This window comes from Siphateles boraxobius, unplaced genomic scaffold (genome assembly GCF_051911475.1).
Source record: "Siphateles boraxobius isolate OS27281-9 unplaced genomic scaffold, OSU_SipBor_1 7, whole genome shotgun sequence".
NCBI classification, from domain to species: domain Eukaryota; kingdom Metazoa; phylum Chordata; class Actinopteri; order Cypriniformes; family Leuciscidae; genus Siphateles; species Siphateles boraxobius.
The window spans coordinates 741083-767876 of record NW_027509197.1 but is presented as its reverse complement, the minus strand read 5'-3'; the positions used below and the strand labels follow the sequence as shown (position 1 = coordinate 767876).

Here is a 26794-nt window from a genome sequence, read left to right as displayed (position 1 = left end):
ATTTTAGAATCGAGTTTAAAATTCTTTTATTTGTTTTTAAATCCGTAAATAATCTGGCACCGAGCTATTTGTCTGAGCTACTCTGTCCACACAACCCCACACGAAACCTGAGGTCTGGTGATCAGAGACTTCTGTCTGTCCCCAGATCTAGGTTAAAGAATAGAGGGGACAGAGCCTTTGCTGTTGCTGGCCCTAGGCTGTGGAACAGCCTTCCGGTTTACATCAGAGCTGCTCAATCTCTAACTGTTTTTAAATCCTCTCTTAAAACCTATTTTTTTCTTTAGCTTTTAATTCATTGTGAGCTTCTGTCATGAATGTGTGGTTTGTCTTTGTTCTTCATCTTGTGTATTGTTCAGCACTTTGGTCAGCCCTGTTTGCTGTTTTTAAATGTGCTATATAAATAAATACAAACTTGAAAACTTGCGTTACTATATTCCAAGACTCCTGAAGACATGATAGTTTTGCGTGAGAATCAGGACAAAAGTTTAAAAACCGCTCCAATCTCATTTGTGGTTGCATAATGTATGCTCTTTTATGGTAAAAACATTTCCTTTTGTGTTCCACAGAAGAAAGAAATATTAACTTGGAACAAAATGAGGTATGATATTTAAAATTGTCGAGATATTACTTATTGTTATCACAGTGGAAATCGATTGTGCTTTTTGAAGACTCTTTGATGCATAGTAAGTTCAAAAGAACAGCATTTAGCATATTTAAAAAAAATGAATCTTTTGTACCATTATACATTGGTACAAAGACATTGGTCTTTACTGTCACTTTTCATCAATTGAATGCATCCTTGCTAAATATATAACACGTAAATTAAACCCGACCATTGTAACGTTTGTGCATTTCTTTAAATATTGTGCACAATTTAAGAAGGCATACATTTTTTTCTCCCATAATCAGTGCAGAAAGTGCAATAAAATTGCACAGAGGTTGTGAAGTCCCCCTCTGGTCAATGTTATCCCTTAAAACTCATCTTTGATCCCCAAAATTGCATTTAAACCTTTTTTTGGTAAAAAAAATCATGCCTTAAAATAGCTTGAATGCAAATCTACACCCTTGTCTCATTTAGTAAACTCGGTTCTATGAATATGTAAATGAGCCCCGCCTCCATTCACTCACACTCAGAGTTCAACTCGCTAAACTTTACTGTAGTAAACGCTGCACGATGGCAAGTGTAAATATAGTGGTTTAATTCAGCCATATATGTTTGAATCAGAAACTGATTCAGATGAGGAAGAGTGAATTATACAGGGTCGTCTACAAAGTCGATGTAAGAATGGTAATGTATTTGATGTATCGCTCTATACTACGTCAGACACATAACGATAATGAATATGATTAGCCTTTGGCTTGACTATCAAATAGCTAATGTGTTGCTAATGTTACACAAACCATGTTCCCGTTCGCAGCTCAGATTCAGACAGCTGCCTTCTAACAACCAGCATCAGAAACACTATGAACAACTCAGAATGTCAGTGGAGAAAAGCATATAGTTCATCATAATGTAAATCATACACACAACTCACTCTCTATTGCTAAATGTACTGGATTTTTCCTGTCAACAGAAAAATATATCAGGATAACCTGGCTTCTCTCGAGACTCCCCAGTTCCCTAACACCTGATTGGTTACAACATATTTGTGATGTAGAAAACAAGGACGATTTCAAACCGTGTTTTTGAGACTGTCTTTGTTTCACTGCAGTTTTAAAGAGAAAATATACTCCGCAATGGTGTTGACTTATGAATTTGTGCGTGGTTTGTCTTAATGCATATTAAAAACACTAAATAGAAATATAAACAACTTGATTTTCACCATTGGTGGTCTTTAAGACATTAAAATACTGCATCACATGCTCCAAATCATAACTATAACATAAAAAGCCTGCAGATTGGGGTCAAAATAATTGAGTGATATTGCACTGAGACACACACAACTGCAGTGTGTCTTCATGCAGAGAGATGGGATTAGAGAGAGACCGTGTGCAGGTGACTGGGCGCTGCAATCTCCCTGCTAAATGGCTCAGCTTAAATCAGATGCAAATCTGTAATAATGACACTTGTTGTGAATGGAGCTCGTGGTGTGGATGTGGAGACTGCGGCTGCCGCCCGGTGTGAGCCATTATACCCTCAAACAAACCCAGACCGAAGCCTCGGGTCCCTCTCGCTCTTAACACCGCGTGAGAGGATCACACAGGAAACGGCAAGAACTATTCACACCACTCAATGAATAAATTATGCCAGACAAAGACTGCAGAATATCAGAACAGCAGCACTGAAAGAGTTGTGTTTCTGTTCACTTTTACACAGCACACTAATATAAACGGGGCTAGAAATGTGCAGCTCTCTTTGAAGTCAAGAAATGCTTCATTTCACATGTTGTAGTTGGAGCTGCGTGGCTTGGAGAACGTTACACAAGCAGGCCAATCTTGGCAGTCGGGGTTTGTTTTGGCAAGACTTCAGTTGTTTTGTTGTTTCTTGAACTCCACCTTCAGTACATGAAGTCCAAGCTCATTCTCTACACTTTATGACTGACTAATCATTGCATGGGAGTTGTAGCAGTTACGCCTAATGGGTAATGTACTCTGTGTACCAAGTCAGATTGCAGTCATTCTGCTTCTTAAATGCAGTCCATCAGGACAGAAGGAGACAGAAGGATCTATAGCCGACATGAGCAGATAGCACACACACACACACACACACACACACACACACACACACACACACACACACACACACACACACACACACACACACACACACACTTACTCTGTATGGTCCAAACAGTCGTTTTTTCACCTCCAAGCGAAATTCTCTGGCTTGCTCTTCATCGCTCATGTCTGTGTTTCTGAGACGCAGAATTTCATAAACACGCCGTGCATGTTTCTGAAGGTTAGAGAGTAGACAAAAGCCATATTGTAAAGGTTTGTTTCATTTAACACACATTTAAGATTATTTTCAACCTAAAGCTTTGGGACAGCACCTGTGGCAATAATTAAGTCCCGAGCATTTAAAAACAGAATATGCGAGGTTCAGATTTTCTTTAAAGCTCTTACATGAGTTATTTTGTAAAATTGATTTATTTAAGCTGTAACTGCTGTCAATATAGTACTTAAGAGGTGGAGCTACTTTGAAAATGTAGTAATGCCATACCTATACAATTACAGTTGAAAGTTTAGTTGTGTTGTGATATACCAATGTAATTCCTGTGGTTAGAGTTCATTCAGCCCGTAATTTTTGCAGAATAAACACATATAGGGTGATTAGGATACAAAGCTGAGGGGTCGTGTATCACCCTAAAGAGGTTTATTTTGATAATAACCAACTGACTGTGCAATATTTATCCAACCACATTGTTTTCACCAATAAATAAATAAAACATGGACCTGAAATTCTGATTTAATTTGAGATGATTTAAGTCAAACAAGAGATGATCTAGCACAGCTATAAAAGAAACATCTAAAAACTATCAGTGTGCCACAGATGCTATCCACATAGCCTAAGCAGTGACATACACAAATAAAAAGGACAAAACCTGAATAAAAGGAAGAACATCATGCATTTTAGAAAAATAGCATAGAACCATCAATCTAGAGTTACCGTGTTTACTGTGCTATGTGGGTAACTTCCATAAGTTTAGCTAGTCTTTTTTTGTACAAATGAAGTGAAGATCATAGATGATCAGATTATTTGTTTCTAATCAATTAAACATGTAAAGGAAGCTTGTATTGCATGTCACATTACAATAAGATGTAACGTTCATATCCAAGCTGCCACTTATGAATAGTTTTGTAACCGTGAAGAGCCGCGACTCTAAGTACATTGTACAAAATGTACCAGTCACAGCAATTATGGACTGAATATTTAATGGTGTCCACTTCTCTGGTTAAAAGCATCTTGCTCTGGGATTCCCGAGCTACTCTGACTCCTTCTGTAACCATGACTCCGAGAGGTCCACCATACCTCACGCAGTTCCCAATAGGGTAGTATGGAGAGACACGCATTTTGCCTGGCCATGCCACAGGCACCACCCTGAGATAATCACTCACAAACAACACGAACAGAGGGGATTGTGGGGCATAAAAGGAGATGCTGGGTCATAATTGGAGCAGTTAAAGAGTGACCGGAGTGGCGAGAGAGAGAGGAGTCCCACAGGGGTCACTGTTAGGCCCACTCCCACTCACTACCTGCTAATGGCCCTCAGAGGAAACGGATGTTCACTCCTACCTTTAGGGGCATTGCAAGTTGAAAACCCATCAGGACAAAGCCATCATCTCAGTATATAAATGCACAAACTCTTTGTAGAATTTATTGTACAAATTACTTGGCCTTATTAGCTACACTCTACAGCACCAGTAAAGGTTTAAAGGAACAAGCAAAAATTGGGATGGTGATGTTGTTTAAACAATATACAGTATCTTGTAATTTTGGGGGGGAATTGTGTGGTGTGTGTGGGGTGGGGGTTCAACCACGCAGCTACTGCTGGCAAATGTATTCAAAATACAAGAAGTAAAATTAAGTAAAAAAAAGTTCTGATATACACCAATATAACAAATGTATAGTTATAAACAGTGGTACTTCCATTGGTTCCCATTTATTTTCAAATGTGCCTACTTCGATTGTCCTCCATTTCTGAAAGAACTCTTGGTTCCTTGTAGTTCTATGTATCCACTTAGAGAAATGCAATATGTCATCTTTACTGTACAAGGAATCTTTTCAGTCGCTGGACGTAAAGCTTTTCATTATAAAGCTACTTGCGATTGGAATAATCTCCCTCTTTCCTTGAGATCCATCTCATCTTTTTGCAGATTCAGGTTATCTATATTTCAATATCTTAATGTGTGTGCATGTTACTGATGTTGGACTAAACAGTATCGCATGTAATTGTATTTTGCTTTATGTAATTGTCTAATTGATTTACCTCCTGTGGATTCGACCTCTGTCTTCTTATGTGGTGCCTTTTTCGCATTGAATCTCTTATGTATTATGGGTTCCAATTGTGAAATGAGGTAAATGAGATGAGTTTATTGAGCTAGCTATAAGATGTCTGAGCTATGATGTGTCTTCGGTCTGGGGTGAGGGTGTAAGCTGCCTAGTAACTCAATTGTTTTGAGCATTTGGTTTTTGTTTGTTTGTTTTTGTTTTTCCTGTTGTATTATGTATATGTATATTTAGACCCTCTTGAAAACGAGATGCTGCATCTCAAGGGGCTATCCATCAATAAATTGAAATTAATTGAAATATATTTTTACTAAAACATATTAAAGCAGATAAAATGCCACACGAACTGTTGGGAATTTTTTTTTAGCGACGATCGCAAACCACTAATTGGATTTACTGAAACAAAAACACAAAGTCATTGAAGCTAATCAAACTATCTAATCAGGTTTGAAAATTTAGGTGCTATTGAAACAAGTGTGTGTGAAGCAGGTTTGAATCCATCTTGTGAGTTTTCAATCCTATTACAATCTTATTTCCACCTCTTCTCATGTCTTTCCTGGACTATCGATATCAATAAAACGGCACAGTTAATTAAGTAAAATAAATAAACCTGCAAGGGATTTTACCTTGTTGATCTTGAGTTTTTCTCTGGCCTCAGACGCCATTTCTTCACTGAAGCCGTGAGAGAGTTTCTCATTGGAGAAGGACGACAGAGTCAAGCACAGCTTCACCAGCACAAAATCTCTCAGCTTCACATAACTTTCAGAAGGATCTTCCGCTGCAGAAAAGACAGTTGTGAAATGTCAGCCCCCGGGTCTTGAAAGTTTTCATTTGGTAAAATACAGCATTAAGATACTGACGCCAGACAAACTCAACCTTCACGAAAACACTCATTACATTATGCTGAATACATAATTGGAGATAATTAAGATAAATGCATGTTTACTCTGGTAATCAGGGGAAACAAAGACTTTAACTAAATAAAAAAAGAGATGGGAGACAAAATACAGAAATACAATGTAGATTAGGACTGGGCAATACATTGAATGTTTACAATATATAGCAGATGCTGGCAATAAAAAAAACCCATCAGTAACAAGCTAATATCATGATTTTAATGTACTTAATACAAACCGCCGCATTAGACTTAAGTTCCTTTAACTGCCTCGCAAATACGGGGGCATTAAAAATGTCTTAAATTAAACTTTAGTTGCAAAAAGTGTGTTAAGTCGGACTCATTTCATTGAATCAGTTGACTTTCAATGAATTGATTCATACTGCTGATAAAATTTGATTTGTGCTGCATCATAAAAAAAAATAAAAAAACATTCATGGAAGTGTCCAAATGGCCTTTTATGGGAATAAAATGTTTTAGTAAAAATATATGAGGGTAAATATTGCGGTTTATTATTGTGTACAGTATGTATTTGTTATATTAGCGTATGATTGATATAAACGATTTAATATTATTCAGTGCGTTCATTTAGCGCAAATAAAGTGTAGAAAACATTCTAGATTATTTAATTAACTATTAATCTAGACTAAGTCGTCTAGATTATTATTAACTACATTTTTACTATATTTTACTTCTTGAAATACACACTTTATGGAAAAAAGGTAATTTCAAGCAACTATTTCTATATTATTTTATATAATGCTATACTACAAAGCCCTTGTTATCTGGTCCTCTCTCTATATAGAGAGAGAAATGAACAAACATGGTAAAATAGTGCGAGCTGGGTAGAGATCTGGTAGAGTGTGGTCCTCTCTCTCTCTCTCTCTCTCTCTCTCTCTGAATAATTGTGTCTTTGTTGAGGGGGTGAGTGAGTGGCAGCATGTGGCCAGCACATTTCAGCAGCAAACTGCCGGCAATTAACATCACATCCCTTCACCTCCCCAAAACTGAAGGCAGAGCAGCTCAGCAGCAACAACTGCCTTATGAAAGGACATTCACAACACTTTGCCCTCGCTCCCATTCAAACACACAGAATATCATTAGAATGGCTGTGTGACCATACATGTCAGCTTTCTGAACACATGCTCTAATGGTACTAGGCCTTACATTCATTTTTTTTAATTAGATAAAGCCATTTGCAAAGGATTTCCAAGATCAAAATGAAGAAAACAACATGACAAATTATAATCGACTGTATTGGAACTTTCACGCTGCCATTATTGACTGCATTTATTGCATGTAAAAGTTGGTCAACAAATATGGGTTTCTCATGTCAGCTGTTCATTATTGCAAAATAAACCCAAAAGTGTGATGAGAATCCTGACTTTATATTATCCCACATAATAATAAATGAATATACATGAGATATAGATTTGAGAAGAAATTATTTTATTATTTGTGAATAAAGAGGCTGTAGATCGATTTGAAATAAATGAACTTATCATAGCTATATAAAACAATATATTTATGATACAATAACGGTCAGCAATGGTTCAGTGAGAAGTGTAAATATATATATATATATCTATATATGGATACTTAAATTATGTTAGGGTCAAAAACTGATATGATGGCTGATATTATAAATCCATACTATACAGTTATGCTATACTGTTTGCACCATTCACATTTTCTGTCACATTGTATCGTCTTTCAGCCAGGCTAGCATTATGTGGGACAAGTTACTATCTAAAAGATAATACTTCGCATAAGTCTTTTGTTCAAATGTCTGGTTAAGTAGTGTACACACTGCAGCCAAATTTGGTTGTCAATTCAGCTTTTAGTGCTTAATCCAGTTCTGTACACAGAGTTCAGTAGTTAAAGGGAGTGGCAACCACATTCTACAACCAAATGAACTCATGAAAAATTAGTGGCTAAGAAAAACGACACTGTGTCCTCCTAACCGGCCCGATGTGTTAAGATTCCAGCGACAAGCAATTTGTCCATCCAAAATCAATCAAAAATCACAGCCAATCAGAAGAGCGCGTGGGCGGAGCCTCTCTGCAAACGCACTGCACTTGCAACGAATCTAATTAATAAATATTACAGCATTTTAACACGATAAAAAATACACATGGGGTGACTGAAGCAATCTTTGTCATAGAATACACTTTTCAGTTGTTGTTAATTTATTTCACACTGTCGCATTCAGTACGGCTCTATATCATGTAAACTATATTCAAACTCACATTAGATGCTCAAATAAAGCACATAAACAGCACCTAAGATTATCATTGTCATACTTTGCATGTTGTTCTTCCAGGCAACGTCGCAGAAATAGAAATAGTTGTGTATATCGTCATCACAGCTGGTTTAGGACAATAACTCTTATCAACATGGAAAAGATAGCTTTTATTACGTGATGATCACCACAATTTCGGAAGTGAGTTGTATTCTGTATATGCTCGAAATTATAATGTAGGGGATTCACTCCTGCATTTAGATGCGGTTGGCACTCCTGAATCTTTACCGTGTGTATGTGGCCTTAATTATGAGAAGAAATAATAGCGATCATTTCTCTGGCAAACAACACTAGTAATAAAGGAAGGCCTCGGTGTGCGCTCATACCTGTGATGTCCTGTACTTTAGCAAGCGTACAGTAGTACCGGTGGACTGTCTCTAAGAGCTGGGCCCCGTGGCCTTCTCCCTGGAACGGTGGTAAGATCAGCATCTGGCTACACACACACACAACACACACAGCTTCAGTGATGCTGCACAGAAGAGCACGATGATTAGGCACAATACCAATTTAAGGTTAGAGCTCTTGAGCCTTTGAGCAACTGTTCTGCAAACACAACTCTAGCACCCTTCAGACACACACTACACACACACTGACCTTACAGAATCTACTGAAACTGACATTATAGGACTGAGGTGTTGCTTCAGGACCATCACTTTACATTCAACAACATCAAGTTACTGACACAACACCGAAACAAAATTGTAAATCACACCAAAAGTACCAAAAATTCACTTTAAAAGAACCAAAATACCAAAGAAAAAAAATCTTAGTACCACAAATATCTTAAGAAAACCATGAGATGTTTTAATATTGATACTTTTAAAACGGTATTGGTGCCTAAACGGTGCCTGAACTGATACTTTTTTTTAAACGACAATGGATGTCATTAAAGAACGGCTTTTTATTGAATTGTTTTTTTTAAATTGACAATATATTAAAAGGTTAAAGTATACTTAAATAAATACAAAACAAATAATTTACATAACATAATATACACAATAAAACCTTAACCTAATCCAACTACAATACTTTAACAGTAAATAACAGTTATAGTATTACTAACAGGCATTAGTGGAGGAATTCAAGCAAACACGATATTCACGTTTTTTCCATAAACCTATGCCCTTCTTGTTTTGCATTTTGTGCGTAAGGAATGTAAGGAATATTAAATAAGTTATACCATTATATCGATACAGTAGTTTGATACGAGCACATCTGGAAAATAGCGGAGGGCGCAGTGTGAGCTCCTGCAGTGAAAGTACAAAGTACAATTTGCCCTAAACATGACACAAGCTTATATTAAGCGCTTCAAAATAACTGGTAAGATATAGTTAACAAGTTTAAAGCAGTTTGGCCTGACAGATGCCCTGACAGACACTGTTGCAGACTGACAGATAAATACTTGCGCTGTTTAATGTGTTTGAGACATTTCCTCAGTGCTTAACTTATATTTCACAGGCATATTCTCCATCTGTGTTAGAAAGTCAAACAGCTCTCTGTCAGGAGAGGCAGGCTTCTGCAAGTGAATCTCCGCTAATATTCACGCTTCTATGAACGAGCGCTAAAAAGACGGAGCACAGGAGAGTAGCGCAATAATTCTGACTAAAATATACATATTGCAAAATATTTGTTGGATATTTTTATGAAAGTGACCATTATAATGGGGTAATCAAATGCAGGCTAATATAATTAGTTTGTGCTTTTGTTTTTTGTTTTCTATTTCCATTTTTAGTTTAGCCTTTAGTCAATTTAAAAACAAAATCATTATTTTTGTTTTTAGATTGTAATGGTACAATGTTAGAATGTAATGTGATTTTAACCAGAGAGAGAGAGAGAGAGAGAGAGAGAGAGAGAGAGAGAGAGAGACAGAGAGAGAGACAGAGAGAGAGATAGAGAGAGATAGAGAGACAGAGAGAGAGAGAGAGAGAGAGAGAGAGAGATAGAGAGAGAGATAGACAGAGAGAGAGACAGAGAGAGAGAGAGACAGAGAGAGATAGAGAGAGATAGAGAGACAGAGAGAGAGAGAGAGAGAGAGAGAGAGAGAGAGAGAGAGAGAGAGAGATAGAGAGAGAGATAGCGAGAGACAGAGAGAGAGAGATAGATAGAGATAGAGAGAGAGATAGAGAGACAGAGAGAGAGATAGAGACACAGAGAGAGAGACAGAGAGAAAGACAGAGAGAGAGAGAAGGAGAGATCTCTGTAATTGAGATTACCTGCATCTGTCCTTTACCTTTAGGTCAAGTTATATATATATAATCAACAAAAATAAGTAAGTTTGCCCCGTGGCCCATGTCCAAGAAAAGCTAATTCTTTGTCGTAACATCCTTTTAACTTTTAATGGTGTTTCCCATTTCCACCAGCGCTTTTCAATGCATTAAATTAATGCCACTGGCCCCTATGAAGAAAGCACCAGCTTCAGCGTTACCTATGCGACGCATTGCTGGTCAGCCGAGTCTTGTAAAGTGGTGCTAAAATTATTTAACACCTTGTTTCATTACATGTATCTTTGAATGAATCTGTGTTTTTAAACGTGTTAGTTGAATGAGTGGTTTAATGACTCAAATAAATATAGTCTCTTGCCACTACCGCCTCAGCTCAGGCATTAAAGTGACATACCGGTGGGTTTCGGTACACAACCCTAATTAATATGCAATGAAAAACAACTGCTGAAGTGTGATATGATAACACTGAGCTAAATATCACATTATATTTGCCATATTACCAAGGGAAAGAGTGATGGTACACATGGCCTGTGAAATCAACAGTAGCCTATCATTTAGATTATTCATTTTCTATGAAGGACTATATACTTAGATGCAATTTATCATTTGCATTTTGTATGGTTGATCCTATCAGAACTCACTTTGGGTCACGACCCACCGGTTGCGAATTACTGATAAAGACTGCCTCAATTTAGCTGTTGAAAATGTTCTCAAATACAGTAAGCAATGATATCATCAGTCTCCCCAAGGTTTTATCTGTTCATTCATCAGTGGCCGACGTAATGAAACGTTAGCACGTCTTGCCAATCAATACATTAGACTCGTTTTCAAAACGAGCTTTTGGGTGGGTGATGCTGAATTGGTTGGTCTTATAATACCCGGTGAGGGGCTGGCACACAAGAGACGCAAGACGGTAATTTGGGAGTTTTAGGGACGAGGGAGAGAGAAAGAAGTGTAATTTTCTTTTCCTTTTTTCACCGAATAAAGCAGATAGTGGGCACGTGCTTCCTCAGTAATTACCTGACACGTGGTCTGGTTTTGTCTGGGTATACGTAGTAATTATACACTGTCATGTAGCCAACCGTCGCGTAAAGGGTCTCTCCATCCTTATTGTACTTCTCGAATCTGCAAGAAAGACAGAGAGATGGAGAGAGATGACAAAGGCAGGCAGGTCAATCGCAGGCACGCTCCCATGCACCGAACCCCCCCGTCCCGTCCCGTCGTCACCGTGAGGGCCAGTGGCCCGTCGCTGCACCTGCTGGAGACACTGAATGCATTATGCACTTAATTGGTGCACTGCAACTTTGAGCAGAGAGGCAGGCATCTAGCCTCTTCACATCACTCCAGTCCATTTGCCCATTGTCTGTTTTAATAGGTGCCAAAGCAAAGAAAACACAGGCAGAGTCCCCTTCACTACCGCTGGAGACTTCATTCAGCGTTTCAAAAGACAACAACATTCAATTCAGCCTCTTGGTCTGACTCAAGAAAGAAAGAAACACAAGAGCAAAGAAACCACACAAACAACACAAAGGAAACTCTTGCCAGATCAACAATTTGCTTCAATGCAGGAGAAAATATAATTAAAGCAGTCTGATAATTGGCCCCACGGCCCCCACAAAGGCAGGAGAGACGCAACTGGGCCCGTTCGGACGCTTTAGACGTGTGCGCGTGTGAGAAAGACTCAGGAAATTAGGGTTTAGAAAGTTACTGTTCACTATTAATTGACACTACGTTCGTATCGGCACTCGCTGACTTTGTGAGAGCACTTGATTTCGATTTTTTGCCTGCCAAAGTTATCAACACTGATCACAAGTCTTTGCTTTGTTCTTTACCCACCCTCAATGCCGTTCCAAATTATTTTGGTTACCTCTGACTTCTGAACACTGAGACATTTCTCAAATTATCTTCTTTTATTCATGTCGACATAGTAAGTGGGTAGAGAGTAAATGATGACAAACTTTACATTTTTGGGTGAACTATACCTTTAAGTCGTAATGTCAGTATTTGTGATAATTTAGAGTTTTGTTGATTGTAAAAACAAACGAAAACTGCACTTACCGTAATGGTTATACAATGGAAGTCTATGGGGCAAGACATTCAAAACAGAAATGCAAAGTTTGTTTTATTACCGTTAATACCATTTTTTTTTATATATATATATATATATATATATATATATATATATATATATATAAATTATTCTTTACACAAATGTATGTTATATGACCCATAGTCTAAATCATCCTGTTGGTGGTGGGATTACAGTTCTTCAGATCTATGAACTTCACAGCTGATTGTGAGTTACAAACATAATTTTAGTGAGCAGATGTGAACTGAATATCATTACAGTAAAAGCAATATTTTCAAGTGTTTTCAAACTGAAGAATGAGGGATTATACTTTAATGCTGATACACCATAAAGAATATTTGAATCTTAGACACTCACACTAGGAAGAAATCCCAGTGGTCATCGTCCACATCGATGAAACTGGCCGTCTCAATGAACCACATGAGAAATGTCTGCAAGCGCTCGTGGTACTCCCTGAACCCTGGACATGAGATGTCCACCTAAAGTCATAAAGAGCAGATGAAATGATAAAACTTTACAAATGGATAAAATCCATAGTGGGTTCACAAGGAATTGTGCTAGAACTTAATTAAAAGTTTGTCGTTCTTTAAAATGGGCAGTGGTAAAGTCAACATTTTTGCAAAACACTTTTGCATAATATGGCACATCAAAAAAGTCAGTTTAATATGCAGCAAGATGATTTATAAATTATTAAAAGCATTAGCTGCAAACCAAAGAAAACATGGATGCAACGAAATTGGACCCTAATAATCACGCTGTAATCGAACTAGTAGCAGTCGAAATAGAAAAGTCATATGTAACCATGTTAATCGGAATGAATTGGCCAAATCCGATAAGAATTTCCTTCGGATTGTAAGGGGAAAGTGGAAAGTACTGCGCATATGCAATGACGTAGAAGTGGCGTAAAGATGTATGATGCGTGGAAGGAGCTGTTGCTGAATGAAGTGTCATAAATAAGTTTTCCTTATAGATAAATATTGAGTCTGCTCTTTAAAACTAAGGAAAGAACCAATGTAGGAGAATAGTTTGTGCAAACCACGGGGAACTCGATATATTTGAGTAGTGTGTTCATGGCAAAACTTTCAACCCCGATTCAACGCTTGTGGCATAAACATCCACCCGATCACTTTATTAATCGTTCATGTAAACACTATGTTTGGATTCATCAATCGGAATTATTCAATCTGAATGTAGAACATGAAACAAAAGGTGTCCGTGAAAACGTATACGTTTATTGACTTACACGTTATCTACTGACATTTAATTAGCGCTCCTCTGATTATGCATTTTGACTGTTCAGCGTCTAATTTGGGATTACAACGTGGATAAACTACAACTTTAAACGTGTCAGCTGTGTGGACTCGGTTGACAAAACAGTTTTCTTGATATTAATCAATACTGATATGAATTCTTAAATCTCAAGATCAATCCTTTAGCTATTGATGTGTGAACAAAACTACTCTAAACATTTGTAGCATGTCTGCCATCCAATAAGCTTTGTGTTTTGTTACTATCAAAGGGGCCATCAACTATCAAATTGTGTCAATTCATATATGGATACATAAATATTTTTGTTTTTTAAATAACGTTTTGTCGCTCTGTAATACTATGAGTGATCACTCGCACAGCAGCACGGATCAAGTCCACATGAGTCGATCATCTCTTCCTCTTTCTTTACTACTAGTTAAAGCATTAAATAAACATGGATGAACATCAGGAGGTATGTTGCAGGATATAGAACGACTTACTAAAATGTATGATGTCTCATGTAATCTCTCAGTGTTTAAACTGTGGACAGACGTCAAGAAAACAGCTTGTGAACAATATGTCCCGTAACGCTACATTTACCTCAGGAAAGTCATTCAATGTCCTGTAACTCATTAGTAACTCATTTAGAAAAAAATTACTTGAATATTTTGCTAAATATATGCACTGTCTTATATATTCAATATATTTTTACTTACATTTATGTTATATTAGTGATGTCTTCATTATTTTATGTTTAAATAAAATATTCTAGCCATCGTTTAAACGTTTATATTTCACCAACAAATTTGGGTAGAAAACTATTAAAAGTTGGTATAAAAAGCCATGTTTGCAATTAAAATGTTTGCACAACTTTTTTTGAGTGTTGATTATTAAATAAATCTGATTAAAGTTGCTCTAAGCGATGTCGGGTGACGTCACTTCTTGTTGACGTTTAAAGTATTGGCAAACAAAACGGAGGCTAGCTAGAACCCCCCTCCTCCTCATCTGTGCACTAACCCCCCAAACCCCGCCCCCAAATCCTTCTTGCCGGTTATTGGCTGGAACAGTTTGTTATGTTTCGTGGTGCGGGTTAGCCCAGTTTGTTTTTGTTGCCGTTTGTGGAGCCTGGGGTGTCTGCAGAGATCAGGTTTTTTTACATGTGTTCAGGGGACAAGCAGCTAGCAGATAGTGAGGAGATGTTTGCTGTATGTGACAAAAAAAAATTTGGCCTAAAAATCGCATGACATCGCTTAGAGCACCTTTAAGTAATTGATTATTAAATAAACTTTTGTTTTCTGATTTGAATGGATTTGTGTTTTGGTAAAAATCATCAAATTAATTAAAAAGTATAATATTAATATAATAATACCAAAAATATACATTAAAATAAGTTTAATTTTTTTTTTTCGGTTTTAAGCCAAGTGCACCCTAAATTTTTGGTTCCGGTCCAGAATTTTTATTTCGGTGCATCACTAGACTAGGTAGTAATACAATTACAAACAAAACAATAATCCTTCATTCGAGTGTAATAACTTTCTCCACTTCTGAAACTTTTCTGTTGACGTCAAAAAGTGCGCGAGATAAAATAACTATAAAACCATAGCGTAACACATTTCACTATTCATGATCCGCACAGCCAAACTCTATTATATTCCAGTTTGAATGCTGAATGACGTTGCCAGCAGTCAAAGCAGAGACTCAAACGCAGTGGGAAACCCTGTACCTTGTGTATATGGTAGGTGAGATCCTCTCCTGCCTCCACATTGTGAACTTTGTAGGTGTGTTGCAGGCTGCCAAAGGGTCTGAAGTTGGCCTCTTTCTCCAAGAGAGAGATGAAGTCATCTGTGTTACAGCAGAAACCAGCAGGAATGATCTCTCTGACCTTTCCCTCCACATCATCTGGCTGAGGACAAACAGAGAGAGAGAGAGAGAGAGAGCGAGAGAAGGCTGTAAAGGACTAACTACCAACATGTCAACAAATGAAAAACTACCACCATTTGCAGTGAGAGAACAACATTTACGTAAGAGAGACCAGTGTATATTACGATTCAAACAATAGAAACAATCTTCAAAGTCAATATTTAAACCTCCAAGAATCACAATTAAAGAACCGTACTACGGTGCAAAAACATGTTGACGGTACCAGCATTTCTACCGGATATATTCTGTACACACTGATAGATGCCGCTTTCAAACGCTCACATTTCTGTTAGTTTGAACTCTCTCGGCCATCAAAGGTTTCTATTTACAGTGCATTTAAAAGCATTGAGCATTGCAGCCGGTCACAATCACATCTTTTGAGTGTGTGAATGCAATGGCCTATTAGAGTTGCTAGTCTGTGAGTTAGTAAGAATTAGCTAAACACCGCTAAAATGACGCACAAGGTTTTTTTGGTTCAACACCAGCCGCACACTTGCAAACCAACAAAGCGCAAACACAAATGTCAATAATAAACGGAGCAATTCCAATAGGGTCCTCTCACCATCGGTGCTCTTGAATAAATAACTTTTGTAGTTTTAATAAGGATTAGCCTAGTCTATATGAAATGTATACAGCAGTGTTATTTTACATTTGTATTTTGGTCCTGTTGTATTTTTTGTCGGTTTTGTTTGTAATCGGTTTCTTTGTTCTTATTGTATTGCTGACTGTTTACTGGTCTTCTGTAACTGTTTTGAGGACTGTAACTTACATTAATTACCCTAGTATTAGTTTTTGCTGAACAATTATCGATAATTGTGAAATTTCACTGACATTTAAATAAAAAAATTACACGTATCACGAAATAAGACTTTAATCATATCACCAACCAATAATCATGTTAAATAATCGTGATTTCATTATTGACCAAAATAATCGTGATTACGATTTTTGCCATATTTAAGAAGCCCTAGAGGAAACCATGAAATATATACTTTTATTGAAAGTCTTTGAGATGTGCTGGATGAGACTTTACAGAGTGCTGGACTCTTGCATTGTCAATACTAGATCTTTATTGACCAAAAATTGATTGACACTCTGTAAAGTCTCATCCAGCACATCTCAAAGACTTTTAATGAATTTAACATCTAGACTCAGAGGAGATTCATGTGTGAAAATGATTCTTCATGCTCCTCACAACCATTCTTTCACAGTTTGAGTCTGATGAATCCTGACATTGTCATCCTGGAATTTGGCCATGATGTGTCTTCCAACATGTTTTTTTAAGAAATGAAAAGCTACACACTCCACCAATTAGGGTATAGAAGAACTGTTGCCAAGCATATAACATGCTAGAAACATAATAATCACTGCAATAATGATCCAATCATAGACTCTCAGGCTTTTGTCTATTTAAATCCAGACAGCAACTTTGGCCGGGGCAGTGAGTGTATGTATGCATGTATGTATGTATGTATGTATGAATTAATTAATTAATATATGTATGTGTGTTTGTGATATATATATATATATATATACATTTAAATCTATACATTGGGAATGATGTGTTAACAGATTTTCAGTGATCATGACTTAAGTTGAGTCTAATCATCACAGAAAGCTATTGTATACAGTCATGGTCAGAATTAATGGCACCCCTGGTAAATATGAATATCAAAACTGGCTGTAAAAAATAAATCTGCATTGTTTATCCTTTTGATCTTTCATTCAAAAAATTGCCAAAAAAATGTAACCTTTCATTGAAGTAAAAGATTTGAAAGTGGAGGGGAAATCACATTATGAAATAAATGTTTTTCTCCAAAACATGTTGGCCACAATTATTGCAACCCTTTTATTAAATACTTTTTGCAATCTCCTTTTTTTAAGATAACAGCTCTGCGTTTTCTCCTATAATGTCTGATGAGTTTGGAGAACACCTGACAGGAGATCAGAGACCATTCCTCCATACAGAATCTCTCCAGATCCTTCAGATTCACAGATCCATGTTGGTGCTTCTCCTCTTCAGTTCACTGCACTCTTCAGGTCAGGGAACTGGGCCTGTCATGGCAGAAGCTTCATTTTGTGCTCTGTAACACATTTTTGTGTTGATTTTGATATTTGTTTTGGATCGTTGTCCAGTTGGAAGATCCAAACATGGCCCATTATAAGATTTCTAGCAGAAGCCGTCAGGTTTTGATTTTTTATCTGTTGATATTTGATAGAATCCACGATGACATGTATCTGAACAAGAAGTCCAGGACCTCCAGCAGAAAAATATGCCCACAACATTAAAGATCCAACTGTACATTAAATTGTACACATGGGGTACTTTTTATCCTTGTGTGCACCAAACCCATCTAGCGTGTTTGCTGCCAAAAAGCTCTTTTTTTAGTTTCATCTGACCACAGATCCCTGTGCCGTTTGAAGTTCCAGTCATTCTGACAACTGAATATGCTGGAGTTTGTTTTTGGACGAGCGAGGAGGATTTTTCTTGAAACCCTCCCAAACAACATGTGGTGATGTAAGGGTTGTTTGATATTTTTTTTAAATAGGCTTTCTGACCCCAAGACTCAAGTAATCTCTGCAATTCTCCAACTGTGATCCTTGAAGAGTCTCTGGCCACTCAAACTCTCCTCCTCGCCGTGCATTAAGGCAATATAGACACACGTCCTCTTCCTGGCAGATTCATAACATCTTTAGTTTATTGGAACTTCTTAGTTATTGCCCTGATGGTCAAAATGGGGATTTTCAATTCTTTAGCTATTTTCTTACAGCCACTTTTTATTTTGTGATGCTCAACAATCTTTTAATGCACATCAGAACTATATTCTTTGGTTTTACTCATTGTAATGGATGATTAAGGGAGTTTGGCCTTTGTGTTTCCTCATATTTAAACTCCTGTGAAACAAGAAGTCATAACTAGACAGTTTCATGTTCCTAGTCACCCTGGTCTGCTAAAAAAAATAGGTAAATATTAATGGAAATATACTTCAGAGATATTTTACTCATAAAAAATTCTAGGGGTATCAATAATTGTGGCCAACGTGTTTTGGAGAAAAACATTTATTTCATAATGTGATTTCCCCCCCACTTTCAATTCTTTTACTTCAATGAAAGGTTAGATTTTTTGCCAATTTTTTTAATGAAAGATCAAAAGGATAAATAATGCAGATTTATTTTTTACAGCCAGTTTTGATCATATTTACCAGGGGTGCCATTAATTCTGACCATGACTGTTATTACAGAAGACTCATATGGCTTCAGAAGAACATGACGGCACAAGTCATATGGTCAACTCGACACTTAAATTGAGCTTTTTGCCCTTTTAGGAGCTGGACAGCCACTGGGCACTTTCGGTTTTCACTGTATGGAGAAGAGAACAGTCTGAACTTTCTGCTAAAAATCTCTCTTTTTTTTGTAATTGGGAACTGAATTTTTTTGTCCGTGTATGATAACACAATATTGTGCTGAACGTCCCTTTAAAGGCAAAGATCAGCACAGGAGAATGAAAGTGTGCATCTCTATAGAGGTAACGCCTGTTCATCTTAATCTAAAGCACGTTCAAACTCCCACAGAGCGAGAGCGGTTAACTCAGCTGTGCCTAGTATACAGTGAGAGCAGCTGAATTTAATCGTATAAACTGAAGTGGCACATTTATGAGTTATGCGTCTATTCCCCCGGTGCTCGGCCTTACATATAATCACAAAAGAGCCCTAACAGAGTAATTCCCTATTGTTCTGTCATTAAGCTATACTTCAGCTGTGATTGGCATGCCACAAAAAGGAATTAAAGAAAAAAAATACATATTTTTGTGGCACAAAAAGGAGACCCATTAGGCAATTAGCAATGTCAGCTGAGGAGTTTCCACCCCCCACCCCCCTCCCCCTCCTCTTTCTGTGCCTCCTCTGAAAGACCACTTAATTGAATACATTTACTACTTATCTTAAACCATGAATATCAGATGAAGTTCCCCCAACCGTAATGTGTCCCAGCTTCTCACCGGGCAATAAAATTTAATGAATTGATCTCGACTAAACAAAAAAAAAGCCTGGATATGTATAATAGGTTCCTGTGCTCTGAGGCTGGTGAGCGAACTCAATCAAACGAGTTTGCCCTCTCCATTCACGGGCTCCGAACCGGACAATAGCGGCACCCCCCTCCTCCACCCGCTCTGAGATTTTTTTACCCAGCAGAATGTGCACCCATGTTTGCATTGTATCCATTTCCAGCGGACCTGACATGAGAACACTTTGTATTAAGTTGCTAAGCAGGGCCCTTTGGCCGCATGATGGGCTGCACTTGTGTCGTGGGACTCTTCATTCACAACGGCCACAAAACACACGACAAAAGGCTAATGCAACACGCCGCTAATTCCTGCTCATTCAGACATCAGCTAATATCAGAAGGGGATCGGTGCACCTGCAGCTCAGTAACACTCACTATTGTCCTGCTGCATTATGGGAACGAAGAGAGGACGACAAAAACAGAGCAGACAGAAATTTGTAAAAATAGTTTCTCGGGCAAATTGCTTGATCGCACAAATAAAAGCATGGCATTGTGGCGTTCCTGTATTAACTAATGGCGCTTAAGGATGCAAGACTCTTCAGAGACTTGAGGTTCGTTTTGAGAATATGTCTTTATACGACGGGGTTCAACAAAGGCATTGAATCCAATTACACTGGGGGAAAAAACCCTTCTAATCAAAGACTTCATCTATGAGGAAAAAAGATGGAAAAAAAGAACCCAATATGAGCAACGGTGGAGCCCTGTAAAAGACACAATAAAATAAACATCTTAAGTATGTTTAGTGACAATAGTTACATGCTACGTGTAAAGGTGAAAGAAATTCAGAAATGACACTAAAAACGTCAGTCACATGGTGTCAACACACAGTAAATAATTAGGTCTAATAAATAAAAAAAAACAGCTCAGGTCTGATCTTATCGAACCTCAACTGCCTGATTCAATCACATGTACAAGCAAGCTTGTCCAATCACTGCAGAAAGACTGAGTTGCAAAATTGGTAAGTGTGTCTGTTAAACACATTTCCTCTGTGTAAAGTGTTTCACTGAAGCTGAAATTAAAGTCTGGGATGGTGGTGAATAGCCCTGTAAAGAGTGTGTGTGCAGTGGTAAAATACAGTATATCGCAAAAATACACATTCTGTCATCATTTACTCGCCCTAATGTCATTCCAAAAACTGTATGACTTCCACACAAAAGGCAAAACTGACTCTACTCTTCTTGATAATAAAATGAGACTGTCTGCGCTATACTCTGTGCCCTCGAAAGCTTTGGCTCTCAATCAGAGGGCCTCAAGGAGACTCAAATGGCTTAAAAACAAAACAAGCATTAAAATAAGTTAATAAAGCAAATTTAAATGAACTCCCCATGAGCTAAGTGTTATTTCTAGACTGAAATATTTATAATGAGAAAAAAACTTTTTCTTAATCCTTTCCCAGTAAATCACAAATGACTGGAACAGTCTTTTAACTTCATTTGTTAAAAAGAACCTAACCTGAATATTCAACATCTGTAATCCTGAAATCTAATTTATAGAAAGTAGGAGTGTCAGGCTTTCAAATACTGTTGTGGACTTGAGTTGGGATGCGGATGGATAGAACAAAAACAATAATATCTGTAAAAACAACCTCATTTGAATAGCCTAATGTAAATATTCTAACTGACTGACTTAGGACTCTACTCTTCTAAAATTAACTATTGATAACCACAGGTACCTTGCTGCCATGGTAAAATGTGAAAAACAATTGCCCTAAACACATTTAGTATAAATGCAAATGCACAAAATCTATATATAAACTATAAGCAATAGCTTTAGAAAAATATAATGGTGGCGAATTATATTACATTTTTCCTTTGATAAATTGAAACACATTGTAATTGCATCTTTAACAGACGCTCTGTCACTAGTTATATAATAATTATGTGCATCTTGTCACTGTAAACTGGCCTGTCAATCATCTTGTCACAGTTAACATCCTCCACATTTCATTTAAATGAATGTCCTACTGTATTGGAGAGAAAAGAAACAGCACGTTGATCTGCCAGTCAATGGTCTTTCATCAGACACTCTCCTCATATTTTTGCATAATGATGCATTTAAAAGTTAATGGTCAAACGGATATTTATAAAAGTTCACTGTTACTGATGAAATGCACTGTTGTTGCAGATGAAATATAACACGGATAACATTAAATAAAAATTCATCAGTTAAACGTGATTATTATTAGTCTCTCAAAAAATGTTATTTCAGTTTTAGTTATTGTAGTACATTAAGTTAAACTATATTAAATTGAGAAATGTTGCCATGGAAATGAAATAAAAAGATTTATAGCTTATTTTAATGCAAGTGACAAAAATGTTGATGTTTTTAGATTAACTATAATAAACCTGATGTAGATCCAGATCCAGAAGTAAAAGAGCTGTCGCTGCTTCCGTTATACTGCTACTATAAACAGTTAAATATAACATAATATATAATATAAGTTTCAAATGGCAGCGCCGCTCACGTTAAAAATAAGGAGGATAAATTCCTAAAAAACAATGGCATGCGATGCAAAACATTATTGATTGGCTTAATATTAATTAGTTATCATTAATTCAAGACTGCCACAAATAATTTTTCAGTATTTTGACAATAACTCACCTACAGTATATTTGTCAGCTGGATAACTGTATAGTCTCAACATATTTAAAATAGTAGAATTTGCAACAAAAATGTTGAATACATGACAAAACAGCAAATATTTAAGTTTGCATAGACTAGCTCCAGGACTCAGCAGTAAGCCTGTCCTGGAGCTAGTCTATTCAATCTTAAATTTTTGCTTTTTTGTCATGTATTCAACATTTTTGTTGCAAATTCTACTATTTTAAATATGTTGAGACTATAAAGTTATGTTGGAAAGGCACATTGTGTGCATGTTTTGTTCAGAATGTTACGCATATGTAAACGGATATTTATGAATATAAAAACTGTTCATGTCAGCCCGGTCACACAACATGAAATGAGCGAGTGGTTTGAGAAGCTTTACCTCCACACAGTCAAACTTGTCTGTGACCCTGGAAGTGTACTTGACTTTGAACAGGGTGTTTAGGTTCCCCGCACTGTAGTACAGCTGGATCTGAAGACCTTTGTAGCCGAACGCCACTTCACTGTGCAAAAACAAAGCACAAACATTTGAGAAACAGGGAAGAATAATGGTGCAAGGAAAACACACACACGCGTATTACATATTAGGAAATTAATACATAAAAATATAGTAATAAATGTATAACAGTGTATGACATGCAATGGAAGGTTTGTTGTACATACTCGTCTCCATACAGCTGATGACTGAACTCGGGGTGAAACGTTGTGCTTTCATCCTCCACATCCTCTGGGAACCGCACTACATCACACACAAAACTGACTTTATCCATTGGGAATTGAATGGAAGGTGAGCATTACACATCAGAATGGAGTCAAATTAAATAAAAGTTTATTCAAACAGCGCTTAAATTGCTGTTTAACATTATCATCATCCAAACAAATCCAAAGCAGAACAGGACAGTTGCTTCAGATGAAGAACACGATAAAAATTCATTCACAACTAGAAAAAAGTAAATATGGTCGATTTCATGCATGTCGACTTCTAGAATAATGCAGGACAAATGTGAATACAAAACCTGATCGTTCAACAACCGAATCAGTTTTTGTTTATTTTTCATTTTTATAGTGATGATGATTATTGATTTACCTAATTTCAGGCATATAGCTTCGTTAGTGTCGCATTTATACTCCGCAAGTTTCTTTTCCATGTCATTCACAGCTGTAGGGAAAGAAAGAGAAACATGTTAATCATAATATAACGCTCAGCGTATGATTTCTGTCATCAGCTAAACAACTCAATTTCATACAATACAATAATCAATTCAATGCAATATGGTACAATACAATAATGTAGGCCCTCACAGATTAATAAAATATGTACAAGTTCACTAATCAAATAGAATAAATTTGGCATATTAGCCACATGAGCTTCTTTGTGTAAACAATTAGACTTTCTTAATTTTCCTCTTTGGAAAATCGCAGAATCATGCTGGAGAACAAGATCAAGCCCATGTCCTTGAGTGTATTAATATTGACTTGATATACTGATTATATAATCTGTAATGACAAAAATGTACTAACATGCTAAGTTACCTTTATAAAAAAGCATTTGCTTTACTGGTCATACTTTTGGACTCAAGAGTATGCATGCAACGTTATATAACGAACTATCCGTCATAGTAAATATGTATCTTTATATATCTATCTTTCTACACATGATGTGTGTATTTCTTGCTCTCTGTCAGAAATATAACGTTACTCAAACAGAACATAACACACTGACAGCTCACAGTGAATTCATTTGCAGCTGTGTCCTTTGTGTTCATCCTAATTTGCACCGCTTAATCGGTGTGATAATGTGAGTTCGTATGTTTGTTAGTATATCTGACATTTAAAAACGAACAGATAATCATGAAACCAAACATGTGCTGTTCTTCTCTGTGATGATTAGCATTTAGCCGCAGCTAAAACTCTGTTTCTCTATTCTATCTGCTCCCGCACATATCAGCACACAGCACCGCTCGAGCTCCAGCATCACATACACTTAACTTACAAGCATCATGACAGCATCAGTAATAAAATGCGGACGCTATAAAAGGGTTTTCACACTCACCCGCCATTTTTGCGCGTCTTCTCCGTTCAACCCGCCAAATGCCAAAACTACTTCCTGTTTACCCACGTGCTTCCGCTCGCTAAAGCCATTGGATAACGTATCGCATTGCTTTTCTCATCACAGCAGAATCCGATTTGTCTCCTACGCTTTTACAACAGCACCGCAAGACAGAGCGAGCACGGCATTACTGTCGTCAACACAACATTTATTATTTGGGTCTGAACGTTATCTTGAAAATATAGCAGCCACAGGTTTATTGTTTTTAAAATATGTTGTGTAGACTATAAAATAAAACATCCGCGTCAAATATAGCCTAATGTCTCTTCCTGTAGCACTTACTATAATTAATATATATATGCAAGAATACGGTTTAAATGCATCTTAATTACATCAGGTTTAAAAACAAAGGATCATGCGATCATAAAAGGCAAAACTGCTTCCTTGAAATGTTAAATGAACAAAGCAAGCCTGTTTTAGGACTTTGGGGGGGGGGGGGGGGGGGGGTCTTAAGATTGTGACTATACAGTACATAAAATACTCCCTCCATTTAATTATTTTTCAGCCTTATAAAGACTGAAATACAATTATTTTTGTTTATTTAAATCAGCATAAATTATAGGCATTACAAAAATACTAGTTTATAGCCTATTTTACAATATCATTATTCACATGAATCTGGAGGGGGTACTTAAATTTGTAATTCTTAAAATGTCACAATGAATCTTAACAGGAAATGTGAACAGTCCTGTAAAAGTCCAATAAAAGTTGTTGTTTTTTTAGGGATAGTTACCCTAAAATGAAAATTCTATCATTAATTACTTGCTCTCATGTCGTTCCAATCCAAACCCGTGAGACTTCCGTTCATCTTTGGAAAACAAATGAAGATCTTTTTGATTAAATCTGTAAGATTTCTGTCCCTCCAGTGACAGCTATACGCAACTACCACTTTTACGCAAACTGTTCTGGGCGGTTTAGTCCAAAATTTTCTGAAGGGATATATTGTTTTATATGATAAACAGATTTGATTAAGGCTTTTATTCACATATAAACATTCATTAACTCACACATCAGTTGTTGTAAACGAAAGCTCAAGCTTGTTCGCTTGGCATGCAAGAACCAATGAGGTTCATTCTCGTGTTACGCATCACGTTTGAGCTTCAGCAAGAACCAATGAGGATCATTCTCGTGTTACGCATCACGTTTGAGCTTCAGCAAGAACCAATGAGGTTCATTCTCGTGTTACGCAGCACGTTTGAGCTTCTGCAAGAACCAATGAGGTTCATTCTCGTGTTACGCATCACGTTTGAGCTTCAGCAAGAACCAATGAGGTTCATTCTCGTGTTACGCATCATGTTTGAGCTTCAGCAAGAACCAATGAGTTTCATTCTCGTGTTACGCATCACGTTTGAGCTTCTGCAAGAACCAATGAGGATCATTCTCATGTTACGCATCACGTTTGAGCTTCAGCAAGAACCAATGAGGTTCATTCTCGTGTTACGCAGCACGTTTGAGCTTCAGCAAGAACCAATGAGGTTCATTCTCGTGTTACGCAGCACGTTTGAGCTTCAGCAAGAACCAATGAGGATCATTCTCGTGTTACGCATCACGTTTGAGCTTCAGCAAGAACCAATGAGGTTCATTCTCGTGTTACGCAGCACGTTTGAGCTTCTGCAAGAACCAATGAGGAGAACACGTGAATGACTTGTTAGCACATGCAAATAATGAACTTATGTGAACTACATTGTCCCGTTCCTTTGCGTTAACATTTGATGTGAATATACGCCGCGTTGTAGCCTATGCTGAGACGGAGGCGCCAGAACTGCAACTGATAGAATGCACGATACTACGACATTTCTTCAAAAGCAGATGGTGGATATATTTTAAACCACGATCATAAATCGTTATCGCACACCCCTAAACTAGCGTAAGCTCATTATCATTTACATCCACTCACCACAGACAACATGAACACTGCACAGAGAGTTTGCACACACACTGTTATAACATAAAACCAAGCAGCTGCGTGCATGGTTGGGCATGATATGATTGAAGGATTTTGACTGAATGCGCGCAAAGTGCGCTCCCTTAATAATCCCTAAAAAGCTGACATCAGTTAATCGCGATCTCACATCTCTGTTAATATCAATTAAGCTGACTGCACAATGAATCTTTCATAATATATAGACTTTGTTTGTTACAATTAGAGGATTTGTTAGCATACAGATCACTCTGAACAAAAAGTCAGTTTTGAGCATAGAGGTTTTGAGCAGTGAGGGGAGTCTATCTTAAATGCCCTGATTGGCCTTTGCGTTGAAGAAATCAACACGTATGTCTGTGATTGGCTACATCACTCAACGCTGCAAACGTGTTTTAAAAGGAAACTGGCCCTTTTTTTAGTTCTTGTTGCTTTTCTGCAAAAATGTATTAGTTTTTATATGTTTTATTCATAGA

The 26794-nt window shown here is 37.2% G+C and overlaps 1 protein-coding gene across 2 annotated transcripts in view; it reads right to left on the bottom strand.

The window, feature by feature from the left end:
* The window catches only part of hat1 (histone acetyltransferase 1), a 28047-nt gene extending 3613 nt beyond the window's left edge, over positions 1–24434 (bottom strand). Inside the window, exons 1-10 of one of the 2 annotated variants that reach the window (XM_077217053.1) lie at positions 24344–24434; positions 23378–23449; positions 22954–23029; positions 22673–22793; positions 15428–15607; positions 12814–12935; positions 11388–11492; positions 8472–8578; positions 5575–5726; positions 2777–2893 (exon numbers count right to left, since the gene is read on the bottom strand). In XM_077217053.1, coding sequence (XP_077073168.1) covers positions 2777–2893; positions 5575–5726; positions 8472–8578; positions 11388–11492; positions 12814–12935; positions 15428–15607; positions 22673–22793; positions 22954–23029; positions 23378–23449; positions 24344–24350 — 1059 coding nt within the window. In that variant the 5' untranslated portion in view covers positions 24351–24434. Of the gene's footprint in view, positions 1–2776; positions 2894–5574; positions 5727–8471; positions 8579–11387; positions 11493–12813; positions 12936–15427; positions 15608–22672; positions 22794–22953; positions 23030–23377; positions 23450–24283 lie in introns of both variants that reach the window. The other variant, XM_077217054.1, reaches the window with a different exon arrangement.
* Between the last annotated feature and the right edge of the window lie 2360 nt (positions 24435–26794).